At 46.1% G+C, this 23,050-nt stretch overlaps 1 protein-coding gene across 1 annotated transcript; it reads left to right on the plus strand.

Moving 5' to 3' along the window:
• The first annotated feature begins 841 nt into the window (after positions 1 to 841).
• Positions 842 to 21,965, plus strand: SPRY1 (sprouty RTK signaling antagonist 1). The gene is made up of 6 exons (XM_084518109.1): positions 842 to 985; positions 3,786 to 7,835; positions 9,828 to 9,893; positions 17,546 to 17,697; positions 21,254 to 21,404; positions 21,559 to 21,965. The coding sequence occupies exon 2, from the start codon at positions 3,841 to 3,843 to the stop codon at positions 4,801 to 4,803; it is 963 nt and encodes a 320-aa protein (XP_084374235.1). The 5' UTR covers positions 842 to 985; positions 3,786 to 3,840; the 3' UTR covers positions 4,804 to 7,835; positions 9,828 to 9,893; positions 17,546 to 17,697; positions 21,254 to 21,404; positions 21,559 to 21,965.
• Positions 21,966 to 23,050: the final 1,085 nt, after the last annotated feature.

Raw genomic sequence — 23,050 nt, forward strand, 5'->3', positions numbered from 1 at the left:
CTGGTGAAGATTAATGAAAAATAATTGCACTGGGACAGTGCATGTGGTCTGGGTGGACAGGGGGTGCTACAGCAGAATACCTTTGCGTGGCTGTTTTCTTGTTTGTAAGGATTATTTGCACAGGTCTTTTCTTTGCACAGGTATTTTCTTGTTTGCAAGGATTATTATTTTGTAAGGATGGAGGTTCCCCATAAGCAGCTTTGAGTATTCGTAGTGTGTGTATGTTGCTTTGCTTTCCTTTGGGACAAAAGATGGGAGATCTTCACCTTCCTGTAAGAGATTGTAAAAAGCCAGTTAGAGTACTTCGGATAAACTTGGGACCTAGGGAATGGTTAGCCAAGTAGTGAAGAGCCTCGCACGTCCCAGTACGTTGCACATTCTTAGAAATAACTCCCCAAACGCTGATTTCTTTTAACATCCTTTCCCCGCGTTCTTCAAGGTGCCTCTAAACGACATAACCAGGCGGCTCAACGCCGAGCCTCGACCCCCGCAGGGCCGTGCCGCAGCCCCCCCGCCCCTCACACCGCTGCCCCTCCGTGCGGGCCGGGCCCCTCGGGGCTCCCGCTCCCCCTGCTGGCCGGGCCGGGGGCGGCCACCTGCGGCCGGGCCGAGCCGGGCGGTGCCGGGCCGGGCCGAGCCGGGCCGGGCCGTGCGGGAGGGAGGGAGGGAGCGAGGCGCGGGGCCGGGCCGGGCCGGGAGGGACTCGGGGCGGGAGGCGGGCGGGCGGCGCGGCCCCCCCGGGCTGGAGCCGTGCGCGGGCGGAGTCCAGTCCGGGATTTCGGGGGCGCCGCGCGGTGACACATCGGCATCACGGGGGCGCGGCCGGGCGGCGGGCGGGGGCTGCGCGCTGAAAGGCGGCGGAGCGCGGCCGCGCTCACTCCGGCGCGGCGGCGGGACGGCGCCAGGCTGCCTGCACTGCCCGGGCTGGACTCCGCGCCGGGGCCGCCAATGTGCCCCGGCAGGCAGGCTCTCACCTCGCCCTCCGGTAAGCTGCGCGCCGCCGGGGCAGGGGCAGGTGCGGGGCCGGGCGGGCGGAGAGGGAGGAAAAGAGAGCGAAGGGGGCGGCGGGGCGAGCCCCGGAGCCGCGGCGGCCGGCGCCGATCGGCTGGCGGCGAGGCGGCGGCCGGGCTCGCAGGCTGTCAGGCGGCCGCCGACGGCAGCGCCGAGCACATGGCAGCCGCTCGGCTCCGGCTGCAGCCCCGCAGCCCCGCTCCCCGCTGCCCCCCGCGCTCAGCCCTCGCCGGTGCCGGGAGCGCCCCGCGGAGCCGCCTCGGCGAGGCTCGAGCTGCTTTATGGTCGTCGGTGCTGCTTTTATTACCGCTGGTGCTGGTTTTTAGCATCGCTACAAGCCTGGTTTTGGCCTCGGGAGGACGGGCGGAGCGCTGCCCCTCGCAGCAGCCGCGGGGAGCGAGGGGCAGGCGACCCCCGAGGGGCGGCGGGGTGGGCTGGGAGCCCGGCTTGGCCGCAATTAGCGCCTCCCGGCGTAATTAGGGAGGTAATGGGTTTCGGGGCGTGCTTTTTTTTTTTGCGCCTGGAAGCGGCGGGGCGAGCAGGTGCCGGGCGGCACGGAGCGGGGCGGAGGGCGAGGAGGAGGAGGAGGGCGGCGGTGCCCTGACAGAGCCCGGGCGGCGTTCAGCGGCCGGGGGGCTCCGGACAGACCCGGAGGGGAAGGAGCCGAGCCGTGCTGTGCCGAGCCGAGCCGAGCCGTGCCGGCTGCCCGCAGCCGTCTGCGGGGATTCCCCGCCCCGGCAGCGGCCGTGCCGCCGTGCGCTGGCGCTTTAAACGCCGGGAAGTCCGCCCTCCGCAGGGAGCAGCGACCTCGGGCTGCGCCCTCCCCCTGCAGAAGGCGGGGGGGAAGCCCTTGTTTTCATTCATAACTTTTTTTTTTTCTCCTTTTTTTTTTTTTTTTTTTTTTTCCCCTCCCCTCCTCTTCCTTCCTCCCCGTCAGCTGCGCGCCCCGCCAGGCTCGCAGGGGGCGCCGCCCGCCGCAGCACCTCGGGGCCGGGGCTCGGCCAGCCCCGGGAGCGGAGCGGAGCCGCCCGGTCCCTCGCCCCGTCCCGCCTCATGCGGCCCCGTTTGCCGGGGGCAGCTGCCGCTGCGAGGCCCGGGGGTGTCCTCCCGGCGGCTTCCCTCGGCCCCTGCCGCCCTCCGCCTGCCCCACAGATGGCACTGGCTGCCTTTCGCCGTTCCGTGGGATGTGGTTTTGCCTTCCCCCGGGAGCCCGGCTCCCGCCCGCTGCGGCTGTGAAGCTCTCCTCCTGCGCCTTCATTCAGCCTCAGCGCCTGGCGGGGCGGTGTGCGGGGTGAACCAGAAGTGAGTGCGGTGCTCTTCGGCTTCTCCTTCTTGCTTGCTTCCGAAGCCCGTGACCCTAAAGCCCTCGCAGGTGACATTTAAACGTAAAATAAACCTTCGGCTGGTGGATCAGCACGGAGACTTTGCGTCCTGGTAGAAGCTGGTACTAAGCTTGTGTCAGCCGTCAGGGTGATGCAGATGCATGGCTACCTGCTAGGATAAGTCCTGCTCTGTCCTTCTCCGCGTGTCCACGGTGCCTGTGTTGCTCGTGTTGCGAACAGCTCCGTGCCACCTGCAGGCTGGAGAGGTGAGACGCTTCTCCACGGTTCTGCTCATGGGTTCTTTGGGAGCGCTCGATTGCCTAGTGCTCATCTTGTTGCTCCTGCAGGTAAACATACGTGACATCTTGCAGGGAGTTTGTCTAGGGCTTTCGGTGAAGGAAAGCAGTTTGTTTTATGCGTTCTCTCTATAAGTCTGGCTTTTAGGTAGTCTCATGTACGTTTTCGTATGGGTACGGAACTGTCACTGCAGTTTTCTAGCTTGGCATTTGCAACCTTTGTGTTAACAGTTAAAAGATTGAATAGAAGAACTTGTATTTCAGAAGCTTTTAATCAGTTCATCTTGGGAAATATTATTTGTTCTGTTTTTTTTGTTTGTTTTTTATTATTCTGTTTTTTTTTTTTTTTTTGAAAGTACCTAACTTTTTTTTGAAACAAGTTCTCATCTGACAATTTGTATTATTCTTTTCTACCTGTTTTTCTTTCACACTCTGCCCTTTGGTCAGAAAATACTTGAAAACAGGCTTCTGTTTGCACCCTTATTTTAGTTTTATGAGATGTGCACGCTGGATTTCTTGCAGAAAATGTCTCATACGCTTGACAGTGCTTATTTCAAGGCTCTATAGTGCACGTACTTCACCTTAAGAAAGATACTTACCGAAGCATGCTAGCAAGCAAATCTGTTTAGCTTTCTGATGCTGCAGATTAAGCCAGAAGAGTGAGAACTGTGCGTGCTATTTATTCTGCCCTGCAGAACGCAGCCTGGCAGTGCTCCTTAACGTTTCCAACTTAGTTTTGGGGGCAGACAGAATTGCTCTTGCTAATTAGACATTGAGCTTGGTAGCAAGTGAGAAGCACTTAGTTCCTGTGGCTTGCCAAGCGAGCTTGCAGGTTAATGCTGATTTTTATAGCTATTTTCTTTCTGAATTGTAATTTTAATGGCAAGGGGTCTCCCTTAGCATTCCTCACCTATGATGCCATACCCAGGTTCTCCCCGTTGCTGGACTTTGGCCAGATCCTCAGCGTTGTTGTAATCCCCTGCTGAAAGAGATCAGCGCCAGGTGGCTAGGGCAATTTGTGGTTTGCCATATCACTTTTATTTTCAAAAAGTATCCTGTTCTTTGTTCCTCTTTTGCGCTTGATCTTGTGTCTGTATGTATATATGTACACACGCAATGTTTATTTACACTTTCTGACTTCTTATTGTTATTCTAGGGTTTCAGATGCATGCCAGGTTCCCGCTGAATGCCAGAGGTAGAGATCGCTACAGATGGAGCCCCAAAGTCAACATGGCAGCGGTGGCTCGTTGGTAGTGATTCAGCAGCCCTCTTTGGACAGCCGGCAGCGGTTGGACTATGACAGAGAGAGCCAGCCAACAACGATCCTGTCGCTGGACCAGATCAAGGCCATCAGGGGCAGCAACGAGTACACCGAAGGTCCATCTGTGGTGAAAAAAGCTGGTCCGCGGACAGCACCAAGGCAAGAGAAGCATGAAAGGACTCACGAAATTATACCGATTAATGTGAATAATAACTACGAACACAGACCCAGTCACGTGGGGCATGTGGCACATCAGCATAACGCGAGGGCCCCGGTCTTGAGCAGATCAACGAGCACAGGGAGCGCAGCCAGCTCTGGGAGCAACAGCAGCGCCTCTTCAGAGCAAGGACTGCTGGGCCGGTCGCCTCCATCCAGGCCGGGTTCAGGCCACAGGTCCGACAGGACAATCCGGACGCAGCCCAAGCAGTCGTCTTTGATTGTAGATGATCTGAAGGGTCCTCTGAAAGAGGACTTGACACAGCACAAGTTTATCTGCGAACAGTGTGGGAAGTGCAAATGTGGTGAGTGCACAGCCCCGAGGGCCCTTCCTTCCTGCTTGGCCTGCAACCGGCAGTGCTTGTGCTCTGCGGAGAGCATGGTGGAGTATGGCACCTGCATGTGCTTGGTCAAAGGGATCTTCTACCACTGTTCGAACGACGATGAAGGGGACTCGTACGCGGATAATCCCTGCTCCTGCTCCCAGTCACATTGCTGTTCTAGGTACCTGTGCATGGGAGCAATGTCCTTGTTTTTGCCTTGCTTGCTCTGCTACCCTCCTGCAAAAGGATGCCTCAAACTGTGTCGAGGGTGTTACGACCGCGTCAATCGTCCAGGCTGCCGATGCAAGAACTCCAACACTGTCTATTGTAAACTGGAGAGCTGCCCCTCCCGGGGTCAGGGCAAGCCCTCATGATTTTCGGAGGGAGGTTTACTTCCTCCAACTTTGATTTTCAGGTTGTAGCTGATTTTTTTTTTTCCTTTTTTTTCCTTCCCCCATTTAGGGGGGTGGGGAGACTGCTCTTTTGCTTTCTCCCTCCACTTCAAATACACAAGTTCTTCCCTTTTGCATCTTTTTTCTCCTCTTTTTATTCACTCAACTGAGTGTGGAGTGTTTTACGTAGTCATTGCTGCTCTTTGGTAAGTGTGGACTTAGTATCTGCGTCTGCCGCTCACTTTGGCAGGGTCGTCTGAGTTTGTAACTGAACCACTCCTGACAGAGACAGTAAGGGCTCACTGGGCTCTTGCAGCTTCTTGCTCTGAATATCTTCCCAAAGATGTTTTTCCTTCTCAGCAATTTTTTTGTCGTTAACCCCCTGGGTACCAAGGAGTAACTTTTCATGAGTGAGCTGGATTGTGAAATAACTTCTTGAGTGTTCTCTTCCTGGAGAGGGATGTAAAATAAAGGCTTTACCAAATGAAAGGCCTGATTCTTCTGTAAGCAGCCTGCTTTTTTTTTTTTTTTTTTTTGGCCTCCACCTCTTTTGTCTTAACTTTTGGAATATTCTCAGTCCTGAGAGTTAGCTGATTGTTTCTCCCCTTGTTTTTTTTTTTTTTTTTTTAACTTGAGTTTTTGCTACACTATGTAGATCTTCACATTGGAGACATTATGGCTGCAACTGTACTTATTTGTTTCTCTTGCTGTCAAATCTTTGAAGGATATTGCTCACTCCACCCTCCTGCTCCTGTTTTATAGTCCATCAGTATCATGTTGATATTAAAGTTGGTGGTGTTCATATATCCAAACAGCCTTCAGGTGTCATTGAGTCACCTAAACATTCTTGAATCTTTAATATTTCTTGTGATCCTCTGGTTTAGTGAATTTAGCTCTGCTCTGTACTTTATAATTTTATTCTGTTCCCTGTTTTATTGCCTTAGCCACAAATTGTGGTCCTTTTTTGTATATTTTATGTATAAAACACAAAGTTGAATCCCAACTATTTTTAAGACAAAAGTCTGTTAAAACTTTTTTTATTGTAAAGAATATTTATTATGTGAATCTCTATTATTTTATGATATTTATTGCAAAAGACTTTGAAAATGTACTCATGTCTGAATATAACAAAATATCAATACTTAACGAAATAAGGATGACACGAAGAAAGTACATATGTTAACTATAATGCAGAAAATATATTAATTAATGAAAATGGCTCTTGAGTTCTTTTGTTACAATGACAGGTTGTAAGCTACTTTTGCATATTCTGGGTTCTTGTTATTTTCTTCCTCTGGTCAGGTGGTCTGTCAGGTAGCAAGTAACTTCCTATTGATACTTCAAAACCACTAGTCTGTGCTCTAGTTTAGTTTACCTAATTTTAACTTTGCAAAAACTTACTTGATGAACAGTTAGCAATGCAATGTATGCATTGTGCTCAACAGGGCCAAGAGGTGTAGGCCCTATTTATTTTCCAGAGCATTAAAATAGTTGTGGAGGAGGAAACCACAGCTTCAAGTTTAGTTTCCTAAAGAATACCAAATTAAGATGTAAACCCATTCTAAATTTCGTCATATAGACCTTCTTGGCTGGTTACTTTATGATATGAAGTAGAATTTGGGTTGCTGCAGCTTGCTAGCTTTGAGAGTTGTGTATGTGCGCACATCTATATGTGTGGCTTGTTTGTTTCTCTTCTCATACGTTTTCCCAATGTCAACTGAATCCACCTTCTGTCTTTAAATTAAAGGCTCTTAAGGGTGACCCAAGTGTCACAGCTACTTGTGGCCATTTAACACTTACTCAACAAAACCCCTTTTCAGTAAGAGTGAATGGGGAAGCTTCATTCTTCTGTCCATGTGGGTCAAGGCTAACATCACAATTCTCTTAAAGTAAAAAGTTTATTAAATGGATGTAATTCCACATGGTATTCAGAGTAAGTGGTTCTAGAGAAACTCCACTTAAGAAACTCTAATAACCTGACAACTGTGTCATATTGCATTTTGAAGTCTTCTGCTTTGAATTGCCGTGCTCAAGCTGTTCTAACTCCCAGTTTGCTGATCATTGGAGTAAGCTGGGCTTTTGTAGTTAACAGCATCAAAGCTGACCAAAAAATGCATTCTTTATTAAAGAGCATGTATAATTTCTGTGAGGTATACAGCGAAACCATAATAACGTTACATCTAAGAAACAGCTTGCTTTTCAGTATGTTCTTGGTAATACTGCTCTCTCAATCTCAGTTCTGCACATAAACGTGACAAAATTTACAGATGAGGAGCCTTGTGGGGTAGCAGTGTGTGTATCTGCCTTCCACAATTTATTCTTTGTGAGATGAAGCAAAGCCAAGAGAAGAATGTGTCTGAGGAGTAAATGACTTGCTCGGCACTACTTCCTTATCACTGATACTTCTCTAACAGTGGCAGCTGCAAACAGCCCTCGGGAGACAATGAAATCCTTGTCAAACAGTCACCGTTGGTCAGATAGGGCCATTTTTAAGACTGTGTACTGACACTCAGAAATACCGAACCAATTGCAGTTTCCTAACTGGACGCAATCCAGCTCTGTGTTGAGTATGTTTGCTTGAATGGTGTTAATTATTCCTCCTCTTAAAAAAAAAAAAAAAAAAAAAAAAAACTATTCATGTTGTTGACTTCTGTCTCTCTCTTTTTCAGCCAGGTGGCTTATGTGGGGTTTTGTTAGGATTTGTTTCTTAGCAGAGCAGAAGAAAGCCCAAAGGACTCACTCACACATAGTACGTCTTTCCGTGACCATCTTCCATTATGAGCTGCATCACACCATTGATCCAGATTTCCGAAGAAATCAACAAAACTATGCTCTAATTAGATTAAATAATCTTTACTAACTGAAGTTGGGAATAATTTGAGACTGTAATTTCTGAAGGGGAACATTTGACTTTGACCTATGCAGAAATTAGGTGATAACCATTCACTGTGCGTCTGAAGCAGTACTCTAAGTGCCAGGTGTTACCCAGAGAAGGCAGCACTGAAGAAGTAGAAGTAAATAGCTCATTTTGTTTCCTTTCCCTTCTTGTTTTAGATGTTGCATCTCTTGTACTTTACATCCATCTATTTGAGTTCACTTTTGTGTTTGTCAGGGTGCAGGGCAATTGCCTTACTGTATGGCAGTGGCTGTGATGTCTCTCAGGCAGACAGACGGCTTTTTGCAGTGTAGAACCAAGCAGGGTCATGTGAGGGCAAATTGATGTTTTCCTGGTGGGTGTGTGGCAGTAAGCGAGCTGACAGATGCATGAAGTAATCCTCCACACATTGAAGGGACAGTAGTTAGTTCACATATCCCCAAAGCATCAATCACTATGATCCGTTCTACTGCCTGCTGTACAGTAAGTAGAATGACCACCTACAGATACAGCATCTTCTTGTGAGGGGGTGAACGGGTTTGCTAAATGCTAATGGGACTCCTGATAACCGGGAGACTGAAGTGTAGATTTCAGTCCTTCAGTCCAAATGTTGTCAGCATGCTGTTCAGGTCACTTCCTTCACATCTGTACAGCGCCTACAGTATCTGAGGTCCAGCTGCTGTAACGATGTAGGTGAAAATTATTTCTTAGCCATTTTCAGATAGCTTTGATAGTTTTCATTTTGAAAAAACGAAGAGTATGTGGTGTAAAAGAATTGTGTATTTAGGCAAGAAGCACAGCTGACCTAGTAACCTAGTTGTATAGGTTGCTGATGGATGTGAGCAAGCTGGCCATCTGGTTGTACGTGGCAGAGTGCTGAAATGTCTCAGTGTAAGATCTGTGAGGAAGGGAAAAGGGAAGCTTCATCAGGCTGGGATTCAAGTCTCTGTTTGTCTAGCATCTCGAGCCCAGTGGCAGGAGATGAGATTTGGAAACAGATCGTGAGTTTCCACGTTGCCTGCCACGGGAATACATTGTTAGGGTGAGAACGGGAGAGTTAAGGTGTTCCGCTAGAGACAGCTTCGTTACGCTAATGCTAGTGTGGATGATAGTGTTATCTGAGGGGGAATAGTACTTAAGAAATGAAGAGTGCTTGCTCTTGTTTATGGTTCTGTATCGTAAAGACAGGTGGGAGAGGATTAGCTCCTCTCCCTGTGATAAAGCAAATCTGTTAAGAGGGATTAAACGGGCTATATGAAGTGTTTTAATGGATTTATATGAAGTAATAGATTTTTGTCCTGGAGGAATGTTCAGGACTCACTGATACTTCTGTGTTTCTTGTTCTGCTGAAATTACCTCCAAATGCTGAGGAATCCTGATTAATTGTTGGCTTTCTTCCAGCTGGAGCATTTCTGTCAGTCATGGTAGTGCTTCAAAAAACAACCTGGAGTGCAATGTTGTCCTACTATCACACAACTGGATTTACCAGCCTTACAAAGTGCATGGTTTGCACAGGTGTTGTTCTGATTAGCCTTCATCCCTGGGCAAGCTGCTTTCAGGGCAGCTCTTAAATGTTCCTCCTTCCTAGCTGTGGTTATTTCTCGTCTTGCTATCACTGATGGGAGTAGCTGAGATGTGGCTTCAACCCTCACTAGTGGATACATGGCCATGTGGGTTCTGAGTGAAGTTTTGTATTTATTGGAAGGATCTAGCTTAAAAACTTCTAAGTCACCCAGAAAGTTGCCTTCATCATGTTCTGCCTCTCCACTAGAGCATGGGCTCAGACTGTAACCAGTACCTGGAGCTGACATGTCATTATCCCACAGGGAATAGGGCTGGGCTGTGTGTCGGGTGGTCAACGCAGCCCCGGATCTGCTTTCTGGTGCTGTGTCAGCATTGTGAAATCCCAACACGGGTTCATTTGGGCCCTTTGTGTTCCCTTGTGCTGTGATTACTCCCTTGCAGCCAGGTGGGAGCTCTTTTACCACCCATCACCCACCACCAACCACAGTGCCAAAGCCCAGGCCCTCACTAAACACCATAGAAGGTGTCGATTCCTGCAAACATTACACTTTTCAGTTGTGTTTTCACTGTGTGCGCTTTGAAATGAGCTTTGTTTTCATGTGTACAGGTAGCAATGTGTAGGTGCAGATCTGCTCTTGCTTCAGCTGGACTGGGAGTACTTGGCTACGTCTGGGTAAGTGCATTCTGTTAGATACTGTGGGCTTTGGCTGTAGTGTTAATGGGTAAATCCAGACTCGGTGTTTCCTAAAGGCTGAAAAGGAATACGTACATGTCAGCCACCGTAACAGAAGACAATATGGCTGGAATGAAGCTCAATTCCTGGAGTGGTACCTACTGCTCGGTGTGCATTTGTGAATGAGAGATGCACCGCCATCATTTTCCCAGCCTTCAGCTGCTGCTCCCGCTTCTCCAGGTGAAGGTGTCTTTAGATGAGACATTTCCTCATGTACTTATTAGTAAATACAAATGTGGGACAGGTTTCCTGTAGGCCACACATAGCCTTAGTAGGTTTACTTATGGAGGTGTGAAACCCTTTTACTTTTTACTTCAAAAAGGACCAGAAAATCGCTGTGATCTTTCAGTATTCTTGATACATCGCATACATATCCTTGATACAGTGCATTTGGAATGGAATCTAAGCCCATACTGTAAAAGGAAAGGAAGCAGTGTGCCATCCCAAGGGGATGACGTTGTCATGCATGTTACAAAACTAGCAATCTTTGGCTCAAAAATGCAATTATTGCCAATTGCTTGGTTTTGAAGAAACATCCATTTGTTTAATCCTCAGAGAAAGGTGTGCGTGACAGCTGTGCCTCTCTTGCACTGTCAGTACACCCTGTTTTGTAAACCTTTGTATACATGTACAGTGCTATGAATCTGAAAACAAATATCCTACAGAACACATTGTCAAAAGGCACAAATGTTCAACAGAGGCTCTACCCCAAAGGGCTGAACCTCATTGTGTTTGTGCAATAGGGAGCACAATGGAGCTCGCATATTGCCTGACCCTTCGGGGCTGCTACCGTAGTATGACTGGTTTTATAACGCAGAGTATTCCTTCTGAACGAAGTCAATGGGTTTACACCAGTGACTAAGTTTGCCAAACATCAGTGTATGTCCATTAATGTCTCATGTCACAGCGGGCAGTTCTGAATGGACTTGATTCTGGTGGTAGGGTGTTTTCCTGTTTTCTTATTTTGTTTTTATTAATTGGGATGGTTCATACCACACACAGTCTTATGAATGACTAAGATTCATAAGTGTTAATGTGTTCCTAGTTTATATGATAGAGTGACTGGGAGAAGCAGCTGGAATACCCTAAATACATGCTAAAATTATGTAAGTGATTAACTACTTAATGGATATTTTAAATTGCATTGACCATCTTCTGTAGAGTACTTCAACTTCCAGACCATCTGACAGTTCTTCCAGTGCTGTGAGAGCTCCTCTTCCACATGTTATGCAGGAAGAAAAGTTGGTGTTATCTGACATGGGAAAGATCCTTTCAAAGGCATCATTTCTTACTTTTGTGGTGTTCGATCTGGTGCTTTTGGATCTGCACACTTAGAAGAAGACACTTTAAAATGAAAATGAATAAACCAGTTGCCAGAGAGAAAGGGGAAAGTTCCATGGCTTTTCCCCAACTTGATTTTTAGGAGATGGCATGGTACCTTCTTCTTAACGTTGAGGAATTCTAGCTGCTCCTGCTCAAAAATCCATTTTCAGAAAAATCTATTTCCCATCAGAATCTATTTCCTATCATGTCATGCCATCTCTTTTTAGAGAATAACTGTATGCTTGCTCATTGTTTTACACTGTGTGGAGTTCTTCTGGATGACAAATGCTCTGGCTGTACGAGTCATCTGTGCTGCTCTGCTGCTGAGGCACTTGCTGGTTTAATGCACTTCTGCATGCTCTGTCTTTCTTACGAGTCACAGTGAAAGCGATCCTGGTTAGTCAGGGTGGAAAATACAGTTCAGTTGGATCTTGGGATTTTGTTTTGGTCCAAAGTTCAAATCTGGATATGAGCTTTGCCAAAGTTTGGCAGTACCTGGCACCTGGGCTTGAGCTTACTGACCTGCAAGAGAACAAACATATGGAAATATAGTTGAAAATGCATCAGTGCTACTGCATTAAACAAAGGATCACTGTAGGAGCAAGCGATAGACTTATACAAAATCTTTCTGGAGACTCCACATCTCTCTCTCTCTCTCTCTTTTTTTTTTTTTTTTTTTTTTTTTTTTTTTTTTTTTTTTGAGTTTTAGAGTCCATAGGCTTGTTTTCTCCTTTCCATCTCTTGCCTTACACTGGAGCAGGCGCACTCGCTGTGGTGCTTCCACAGTCATCCATCACTGCTGCCAGGTGCAGATAACATCCCCTGTAATTGTTAATCTGCTGTGCTCTTCCTGCTGACAACTCTAACATACCTGGTAGGGGATAACTTTATCTGTTCAGGTGGCAAAAAGTGCAATAGTACCTCCTTACCAAGTAACTCAAAGCATTTTGTGCTTGTACTTAAATTGTTTTAAATGAACTATGCCTGATAAAGCAGCGCTGAGGGAAATATTTTTCTCTTGCTGCTGGGAAAGCCGAGACCTGAGGGTTGCATGGCATCATGCTGCGAGGCACCAGCACCTTTGACTGGCAGTGTGGTGTTTTACTGTTAAGTCATTCCTCCATACAGAGAGATGAATGAATGGGGAAAGTGCTTAAGGTCTAAACTGTAGCACTTTCTAGAGGGTATTTATAAACTGGGTGTTGTAACATGCCACAGACTGTGTGTGCGCATGCATCCGACTATGATGATTTAGAAGCAATGTTTTTACTCTTGGTCAGAAAAATTTGTAATCCTAACACGGGGACCTATTTAAAATGCTCTTCGTGCAGCACATTGTGCACTACGATCCATCTGTAAGGAACAGGTCCACGTTTATTAAAATATATTATATATATTTTAATATTTGAGAACAGCAGTGATCCTGATCTCTGGGTGCCTGCACTGGGAGATGTGGGAAACAAGGCGGAGGTACAAATAATACATGTTACTTGCGGGGCTGGAAACCAGAGCCATATCCTATGGCCTTCTAATTAAAAACCTTTATTTCCACAGATTTATTCTGTGGGCCTTACTAAATAGATCAGCCTTGGGTTTCTAATGGTGAATATTTTGGGAGGAATGTAGCCTTTGTTACTATGAATAGTCGGGAGCAGATTACCGGGATGCCAATTTCCTGTTGCCTTTCAGAGCTGCAATTTGAGCCCTATTTGCTCCTGGCTCTTGCACAATTGAAAACAATGGGTGGCTTCTTTCAGGTTTCACTTCAGAGCTCTTAGAAACTGGGGAAGTGGCTAAAGCCCTACTTTACAGGTAATTAACAATAGATAATGTTTGCTCTGCGTTTTTTCTTTTTCTTTTCTTTTCTTTTATTTTCTTCCTTTTTTTTTTTCTTTCTTTCTTTTTTCTTCCTTCCTTCCTTTTTTCCCTTCCTTCCCTCCTTCCCTCCCTTAAATGGAGGCAGAAGCCCACCCTGAGCTCCCAGTGCAGATGCTGTCTTGTGGATGCGGTCCCAGGCGTAACCTTAGCGAGATGGGTCAGGTTTACATCCAAGCAAATAAAGGAAAAAGCAGAGTGGAGGAGATGTTTGGTTGCTAGAAATGATGAAGGATAAGCAGCAGAGCCTGGATGGGCTGCCTGTCTCAGTCAGCCCAGTATGTGAGTGTTTACTGTTGTGAACCCGCTCTTTGATTTAGGGCCCCTTTTTATTGTATCCTCTATCTCCTTTATTAGGTGCACACTTCTCAAACCTTGTTGACATTTATGTAGGATGGTTAAATATTTTCTTATGTATATTCAGTTCTAGGAAACCACATGTTCTTTAAAGTTTATCTTAAATACAGAAGCTTGTTTTACCACATAAAGCTATATGTGTCTTTTGTTTATCATTATCTTGATAATTATCTGTGGGCACCTAGGAAGAAACTGGAAAAGAAAAGAAAAGAAAAGAAAACAAAACACGCTGCACTTGCATCATTATTAGTATTTATCTAAAAATACACTGCGCATGGCTGAGGCAGAGAGGAAAAGTCTGAATCGGGATGCTTGGGTTCCTTGTGGGTAGCAGGGAAGAGATTAACATCAGGATAAGTGTCACCTGCTGCCAGCCTCAGAAGTGAGCTCTGTGCCTGCACATTGCAGGCTGTGAGGCAGTGTGTGGGTAAGTTTTGAAAAGACGGGAAAAATAAAAATGGACCTTTGAACGTGCTGGCACAGACGTCTCTCTTTTTGCCTGTAGAGCTAACTATTTATTTGGCCTTGCTGCGTATGTGGAAACTTCCTGAGTAAGCGGGAGATTCGTGCATGCACATAAAGTAGTTGCCCAGTATGTAAATGCCCTCTTGCGTTTCACATCTGCAAACATCGTGTGTGCAAAAGCCGGAGGAGAGATGGAAAAGTTTGCTACGGCAAAACCTGCTCCAGTAATTCCTGGCTGGTACAAGGAGCCTCGCTCACATTTTTGCTCTGGGTGAAACTCTGCATCTACTACACTGCCCTGCCCCGAGGCAGCCTCTGGTTCTGTTTGTCCCTTTGCCAGCCAAGTGCAGGGTTTGGCGGTGGGACTGCTGGCCCAACAAGCTGCTGCCTTAATCTGTAATGCCAATGCAACCATTCACTAAATACAGGGCACCTGGACCAAAGGTCCAGGGGAAGGGACTTCTGGCGCTTGACTGGCACCAGGGAAAGCATCACACAGTTCCATACCTGGAGGCTGCAGCCTTAGCGTTAGGGCTGCCTCTCTGTGTTAAATGAGCTCTTAGGCTCCGGGACTGTCATCTGCTCTCTCTCCTTACTTCCTGGCCTGAATGTGCAGCTTTGCAGGTAGTTACTGAGACTACACACATATGGATATAGGGCTATGAGCCAAACAGGGGAAGTTTCTAGCAGCACCTGATGGAATTCTGTACATGCACACCATCTACATGAATTAGAACAATTAAGAAAGCACAAAAAAAAAAAAAAAAAAAAAAAAAGGCACAAAATGAGAAACAATTCTGCAGTTCATGCCTGTGTTTCTGAGTTTCCCATGAGGCTTGTAGCATTTCATTAGCTTTAACTGTGAACACAGTTTTTGCTTCTTGTTCTCGCTATCTGCAAGGCTATCGGAAAAACTGTCTGACTCATTAACCCACTTCTGTTTCTCCTTCCTGTTGTAGCTCTTACTTCTATGACCTAGGTGATATCATTTTGATTGTAAATCTTGCAGTAGAAACAATCCCCAAAGGAAGTAAACATGGCAGCAACTTTGGATGTGTTTTCTTCAGAGCTGGGACAGATGAATGGATGGGCCTTCTGTTGCTGATCTTCATCAGGAGCTCTGAAATAGAAGAGGGAGAAATTTTGGGAAGAGTCTTAAAGCCAAGCTGCAAAACTGCCTAATTTGTAGCTTTGTTGTGATTGTGATAATTTCCTTCTTTCTCCAGTTCCTTGTTGATAATTTAGGAAGACACAGGAGACAGATGTGAAAAAAGGTGTTTTTTTTTTTTTTTTTTTTTTTTTTTTTGAGAACTACAATACATTTTAGAAAAGTTCAATAATTTTGCCTCTTACTACTACCACTGGTAAATCTTGTTCCCTTGCGTTAGGGAAATGTGAACTGCTGTAGCATCAAGTGTATTTGTTCACATAACTTACTTTACAGTGTAGTTCTCTATTACACCTACCCTTCCCTAATTCTCTAGCAGCGTAAGCCCCTCCTGTACCCACACTTGTTTCAGGTTTATTTGATGTCATCCCAGTTCTCCAGAGGAAAAGCTGGAGTGGTCTGGGGTGACCTGGGGCGATCTGTACAGCTGCAGGGGTTGGGGTGCCACAACAGAGTGGTCCTGGCTCAAACCCACCACAGGTGCCCTTCACCATCCCTGCCTGATGCTCACTCCCAAGGTTTCCAAATGTGCTGGTGAACTTGGCAAGGATTGCCCACACTGTACGTTTAAGGAAAATACCAGCCAAAGTGGGAGGGTGCCCATCTTCTATTTGCTTTATTCCTGTTTCCAATGGGATTTAATCCAAAGAACCCAGGAGTTCCTGACTTACATGTTTCTGTCTCAGGAGTGTGCCGATGGGCAGGTTACATGAGCCAGCCAGTGGTTGTCCACCTGAGAGGACAGAAATGCACTTTGTATGTAGATTCAGCAGCTCCACAGGTAATAGGGAAACAAGTGCATCAGGTTTAGCTGCAAATTCTGCTCAATGTACTCTGTCAAATGAGAGCCTGCAGTGAAATTCATGAAGGATTACCTAAAATTTGGCTTTGTTCACTGGATGATGCGACCTCAAAATTTCTGAAAATCAAGCTTAACTCAGTTTCTACATATGGATTTCAGAAACTAACTACAGTCTTTTAAAAATATTGACCTTGTTAGTCCATCTTGCCTTTAATTTATAACTTGGAATAGTCAAGATAAAGCTAAGTCCTGACCCCGATGTATAGGGCTCACACTAGAAGAGAAACAGAACAACTGCAGGGGTGCAAGTGAATAGGAGCACTTTGATGTATTTTTTGTCTATCTACATACCTAGCATTTGGGATTTGTAAACCTTAACACTCTTAATATTTTATTTTGAAGTTTCAGTGAAGATAGTTAAAACAATGGGAAATAAAGTGGTTTTATATGTGTTCAATAAAGACTATTTCTTCAAATTGAGAGAATAATTATAACCCTTAATTTTTTCAATTTGTGTCCAGCTGGAACTTGACACCACAGGCATCTACTGCATTTTTACTTCTCTTACAGGAGTAAGGAGTGTTTTTTTTTCTTTTTCTTTTTTTTTTTTTTTTTTTTCCCTCTGTTATAAATACACACACTCATTTTATTTCAGACAGCTCTCCTACCTTTTCCTGGCAGAGGATAATGCTGAGGAAATGCAGTGCTTCTTGGCACCTTGACTTAGAAGTGCTGAGATAATATATTACATTTTCCTCCCTTATGGAATAATTATTTGCCATTGCAATGCAAGTACTGCTTCTTAACATGGAGGGTCAAGACTGCAGGACCCAGGCTGGTGTCCCTCAGCTGGACCTGCTCATTGCCCCTGCCAGACCCCCAGCAAGGCAGGGCTTTGTGAAAGCACTGCTGTGCAGGCTGGGATCCAGCCCTGCTGCTGGAGGCACCCTGCTCTGATGGCTGCAGAGGAATTGCAGATGAAAGCAGATGCCTAAGAGCTAGGTGGCTGGAGTTACGTGAGGTGACTCCCACCCGCTGCCACTTAAACTCAATGAAGTCCTTTTTTCCTGCATTTTTCATCTCTGCCTCTGGCTCGCTTTCTGACTTCTTTTGAGACATATTTTCAAAGAGACACTTCTCTGACTCTTCTGGAGTGTTTATATAAAATATAACTCGTGATAAAAATATGTCCCATGACATGGCCTGTATGATAGATAACCCCGTTCTCTCGCTGCTTTTGCCTTCTGTGGTCACAGAGATGATATGTGGGGATATTTGCATACACAGTCAACATAAAACAAAGTTTTTCCTCTCGCATGTCAAAAATTTCCTCTGTGACTTTGGACAGACCGTTCTGTTTGTCAGCCTCACTTGTACATGATGTTCTGCCGCAGAAAACGATGCCTCCATCGTGTTTTTCAAAGAGGATGTAAATTTGCCAAAACAAATGATGGGCAGAGGAATGCCTGCCTACTCTGTTTTGGTTATATGTAATCTTTACAATATCCTCTCACAATGCCTCCCAGATAAGTGGGTGGTATGCCAGAAGCACAGAACAGTTAAGACATCTCATGATCTCATCTGCTCTCTGCTTTAAACAAGGTGCTTTTGATGGGTTACGAGACATGACATCGCAGCCTGCTGGGCAGAGCCAGTTGCCCCAGGCCCTGCAGCTAAGGTGGTGGGCACCCCACAGAGCTGCTCTGCAACAAGCGCCAAAGAGAGAAGTGTGAATGACAACACAGAAACAATGGGTGAGTTGGACGAGGATGTGCGATGACACATCGGAGTCAGAAGGGCAAACAGTTTGTAAAATTCCCCATCCCGGCTCCAGCCTTGGCAGAGGTACAAGTGCAAGGGGAGGCCAACAGACCCCGAGACTCCAGGCTTTCCTTCCAGAGAAACAATTCCCACTCCTCAGCCTGATCATAAGCTTTGGTGGAACCTGCTTCGCATTCTTACTCCTTCCGTTGGAAAAAGTCAATGTCCTGTTAAAGTGCTATATTATACTTTATGTATACAAGAAGCAGTGTGAACCAAAAGCCTGAGTGAGGAAGGCCTGCCTTCAGATCTCAACCTTGTTCTGGGACAACAAGGAAACGATGCCATCTTCCTGTCCATTTCCCTCCAGAACAGCTAATGCTGACATAATGGGTACTTTATCAGACATTACTGTGTTGGTCCTGTACTTTAAATAAACAATACATTACAAGCAATTAGATGTCAGGAAGATTTTTTTCATGGAGGAGGTGGTCAGGCATTTGAATGGGCTGCCCAGGGATGTGGTGGAGCTGCTAACCCTAGAGGTATTTGAGATGAGTGGTCACGGCACTTAGGAACATGGTTTAGGAGTGGACTTGATGATCTCAAGGGACTTTTCCAACTTATTACATGTATTTGAGCTGTACAAAGTATTTTTATTATGCTTTCTGGAGTCATTAGTAAGAAGATAGTACAGAAAGGGAACCACTGGGTACAAAAATTATGGCCTCAAAGATGACTGCTTTAAAAGCTCATTATAAAGGGAGCGTTTTGGGTGGGGGTAGCTGTCCTTTTGGAGCTCCCCAGCTGGGGAAACAGGGGGTGCCCTGTAAGGCTGGTTTGGAGAAGCTCCTCCACCATGGCACCCGAGCCTTGGCTTCAGCAGCTGTCTCAGCACTTGGGCGGCCCTTGCTCCTGGCTTTGGCCTGTCGTTCTGGCTGGACACCCCGATGCCCACGCTTGGTTACTGGTCCCTGACACCCCCTGGCTTCCACTTTCTAGGGGACTAATAGTTTCTCATGCTTGTCTCTGTGAGCTTAGTTCAGTCCAGGCACACAGCAGAGACGCTACCTGACAAAAGGAAACAGGTGAAAGCACTTAGTCATCTGCAATCATTTCCTTAACAAAAGGACTTGATATTGTCAGCTGGTGCATAGCCTAGGGGTTATCCTCTTATCTAGGCCTAGGCAGGAAACCGTCTGATTTACAACTGGATGTAAGAAATAGTGATTGCACACCTAATCTGCAGAGTAGATTACTTCAGTATATTTCCCTCAGGGTGCAACCCTGCAGGATCCCAAGTCAGCAAGATCAAGCAGTGCACCTGTGGGTCATTGGCTAAGCAAGTTAGGGTACTGAGGACTGGTGCTCCAGGATCTGAAAGCTCAGTGTGAAATGGAAACCTTCTGCCCTGAAAGCTGTGAGCAATCAGAGGCTCCTTCGCAGGCTTGTTTCTGCTCTTAGGGAGTAGCTGTGTTACTTCGCAAAGTCAGCAGGTGCAAATTCATCTCAGAGGGGCCACACCTAGGAAAAGAGCCTTTGCTCAGATGTAAAGGTAAGCTCTAGGCATGTTCTTCTTGATACAGCTCACAGTGTGTCTTGATCTCCTCTGGGCCTTCCACAAGATCTGTAATGTTAAGCTCTGGGGAGTTGTTTATTACTTGAGAGAGATAATATATCACTGCATAGCTGTGAGAATCATGCTGTTGTCTTCTACTTTGCTGGAGCACCTGGCATATATTTGGTGAGTCTATGCTATGATGCTAGAGTCTGCAGTAGCACACTTCAGGTAGCGTGTTGTGAAAAAACTGGCCTTTGACCTGTGGTTAAGCTTCAGCTATTTGGTATGAGAATTATACTATCTGCTTTTTGCAAAGTACTTGTTCTGCATCTTCTGAAGAGACCACATTGAGGTGCTTACCAAATGAATGTACGCTTAATCATTTGGTGCATAATCAGAGATGGTCCTTGTCCAGGGCAGGGCCTTTGGGTGATACCTCTGTGATACAAAGGGTACACATTTAAAACCTTGCAAGCATAGCCCTGTATGTGGCTGGTGTTGGGAAGCTGCCTTTTGGGGGGCATCAACTGCCTTATAGCATGCCTTGCCCCAACCAGATGGCCCCCAAAAAGTGAGGTAGGTTGGAAATACGTCTTGCAATTAAAACTTCTTTTTTCAAGTGCAACTCTAGTGCTCGTGCGTGCTGGGAACAGCTTCCCATCTTTCAGTCTTTGGGTTGCTGGGCTACACTTAATAGGATATATTTTTTTTCCTTCTTGAACCACAAAGCTGCCAAACTATCTAAGAAAGAGGCTTGTAATTAATGCTAAGTGGAAACCAGGGTGGCTGCTTAGCATAGGGTTCTTGGGGCGTGCTCTGGCCTCAAAGGATGCTGATGTGGCTCTGAAATATTTTTTTTTTTCTTGTTACTGTACTTAGGACTAGAAACTGTCCTCCTGCTCCAGATGTTTGTCTTGATTGTGACTGAAATATGAATATTGCACTGCTGTGGTACAGAAGCTTTTTTTTTTTTTTTTTTTTTTTTTTTTTTTTTTTTTTTTTAGGGCACTCAAGGAAAAGTTTAATTTTTTTCTCCTTAAAAGCTCTATGTAAATTCTTGTCATGGGATTTTGGAGCTGTGCTCTTCCTGATGACAATCTCATCATCTGCTTTCACATGGTCTGTAAGGGGACTGCTATGGGGATGTGTTTTCTTAGATGTCTTCTCCTCGGCAGAATTTCATTGCTCCAATATGCATTCTTCCTTTCTGAAGTGCTGAAAGTGTTGCTATCATAGCAGCAACAGACTTGACCTGAGATTCACCTGCTTTATATACATATGTATATACACACACACATTTATATATAAATAATATATATATATGCACATCTTGCCTTCAGGTTGTTTTCCCCACAGGGTTTGCACAGTGAGTGGAACACAATTTCCATGTATGCTGTGTGGGTTGAATACCTCGCCCTGATTAACCATGCAGTGCTTGCAGTGCTTTTTGCTCAGCTCCTGAGGAAACAGGGAAAGTGGAGGCAGAGGCTTTTGCTTGTGTTTTTCCACTACTTTTTGAGTGTTTAAAGTCCTTAGAGAAAAATGCTTTTACCTAATCAGAAACTTTTAGTTGAGTAAAAAATAAGAATAGGTACTGAATGGCAAAAAAAAAAAAAAAAAAAAAAAAGAGGTGTGGGTGAGTGACACTGGTTGTGTGTGTGTGTATTTTTTTTTAATTCCACTTTACAGTGATCCATTTGAACTCCAGGCTTTTCCTTTGGCCTTGTCTCCGAATTATATTCTGTGTGTTTCCCCATCTGTTTGATATCTAGTGTTTTGGTGAGGCTGTAGTGGAAGTGCTGGTGTTTTTGCCCTGTGATTTGGCTTATGATAAATACTGCAGCTGTTACAGCCCTGGTTTTGCCATTTGGCCAAAATGATGTTGATAATGTTGTTTTCTGACCTGTCACAAGCAGGCTATGGTGGAGAGCCTGTTCTGTCATGTTTCTGAGTTTTAATTCTTGCTCTGAGGATTTTTTTTTTTTTAGGTGAGCGTTATTTTTTAATGAAACCCTGAAGTGTCAAGCTGTGTCAGACGTGTTCAGAATTCCTGAGTTCTTCTTTTTGAAGCTGACCTTGGAGAAAATCAATGTAAGGAGTATTTTTCTCATCCGATATCTTCGTGGCTCTCTCTAAAACGTACGTCACCGTTTCCCAGCTGCCCTGGTTTCTCATGCATATGAGCCCTGCCAAACGGTTTCCTAATGCACCCTGTTAGGACAAAGGCTCAGTTGTTGTTTTTCTGTTGATAAACTGGACATTTAACTGCTTCGTTTCCCCCCTACTGCAACAGGATTAGCTGGAGGCTATTTGCTCGGGCCCCAGCCCTTGGGCTTGCTGGGACAATCGCTCAGAGGTTCAGATTTAGAAACCAATGAATGTCAAGCTGCGCCTCTGAACTCGGCTTCCTTTCAGATGAGCCAGGGTGACCCACAGCCAGCTGTAAAGAGGAGTGCAGTGACCACCCCCCCCTGCCTTTTGGAAAGGAGAATATTTCCCAAAGCACTGGCAGTGCTCCTGACTTCCTCCTCTGCGGGCTCTGGATGCGATTTGCGTGCTCCAAGTTCATTCCTGAGGAGATGTCCACCCAGCCTGCTGCGCAGGCATGGGGAAGTGCTGAAGTGTTGTGGGGGTGGGGGGGGGGGGGGAATATTGCTAAAAAAATCTGTTTTGCTATTAAAAACACAGCTGGTAAAAACAGCCTTGCCTGGTCATTTGCAGGGCTGGCTGCCTGACCAGAGCCCTCTGTTGCAGCCAGCCCCTGATAAGACGCGGCCGCCCCTTGGGAAAGTTTCCCTTCCGAGTCCCTGTGCCTGGGAAAGCTGCTCTCAAGCTGGGGGGGGGAGGCGGCTTGAATCGATGCACGGAGTCAGCGGCCCCGCTGAGGGGGCTTTTTTCTCTCTCCTCAAGAACAGACCGCTCACAAAGCCAGATGGTTCCCGTCTGCTGGCTGTATTCAATGCACTTCCTCCCACAGACGGGAGCCCTTTTGCCCTCCTTCCACCCCCCCCTTTCAAGCATCCACCACGGGGCCTTTCTGTTCTGCGGCTGGAAATAATCTTTTATTGCCCAGTTGTTCGGAAGTGACCTTTTGCCCTTGATTAGATAGCACCAGGCTCTATCGCCGGATTGCTTTTGAGCTGGCAGTTGCTTTTTTGTGTTGGCTGATCCGGTGTCAGGGAGAACAATGCAGGGCTTTGCAAAATTTCAGGCCGCATGGGGGCTGGCTGGGGGCAGGGAGGCACGGCGTGCTATGGAGCAGCTTTCTGGACCGTGATTAATTATAGGAAAACATTTCCGTTAATAAACTGCAAAAACAAATTGTGTGTTTGTCCCCTTTTTTTTTTTTTTTTTTTTTGTTTAATATTCATCTCGTGCAACGATGCCTATTTCTGTGCATTCCTTCCCAAGCTTGGTGGTGGTGAGGAGCAAAGCTGCTCCTTGTTCCTCTTTGACAGTATTTTTCATATGTGGTTGTGCAAGCAGGTAAGCTGAAGCCTACCCCAAAAACAGGAGCCCCAAATCCTCCAGCTGGTGTTGAACTTTGAATCTCCATTTCCCCAGTGGGGCAGCCGGAGAAGTTATTTCTTGGGAGATGCTCTCAGGCCCTAGAGGAAATGATGCCTCTTGTTCTGAAAAGCAGCGTTGATAGACTCAGAAAACTGGAAAACATCCCCTTTAGGCACATAAACGTGTTTAATGAAGGTGAAGGAAATTCAGTAAAATGCAGTAAGAAAGGTGTGTGTGTGGGGGGGGGGTTACAGATTTTTTTTAATAAAAGAAAC

This window comes from Aythya ferina (genome assembly GCF_964211825.1).
Source record: "Aythya ferina genome assembly, chromosome: 4".
Lineage (NCBI taxonomy): Eukaryota > Metazoa > Chordata > Aves > Anseriformes > Anatidae > Aythya > Aythya ferina.

Coding starts and splice junctions, on each gene's coding strand:
- SPRY1 (XM_084518109.1), top strand. CDS start 3,841: ATGGAGCCCCAAAGTCAACATGGCAGCGGTGGCTCGTTGGTAGTGATT.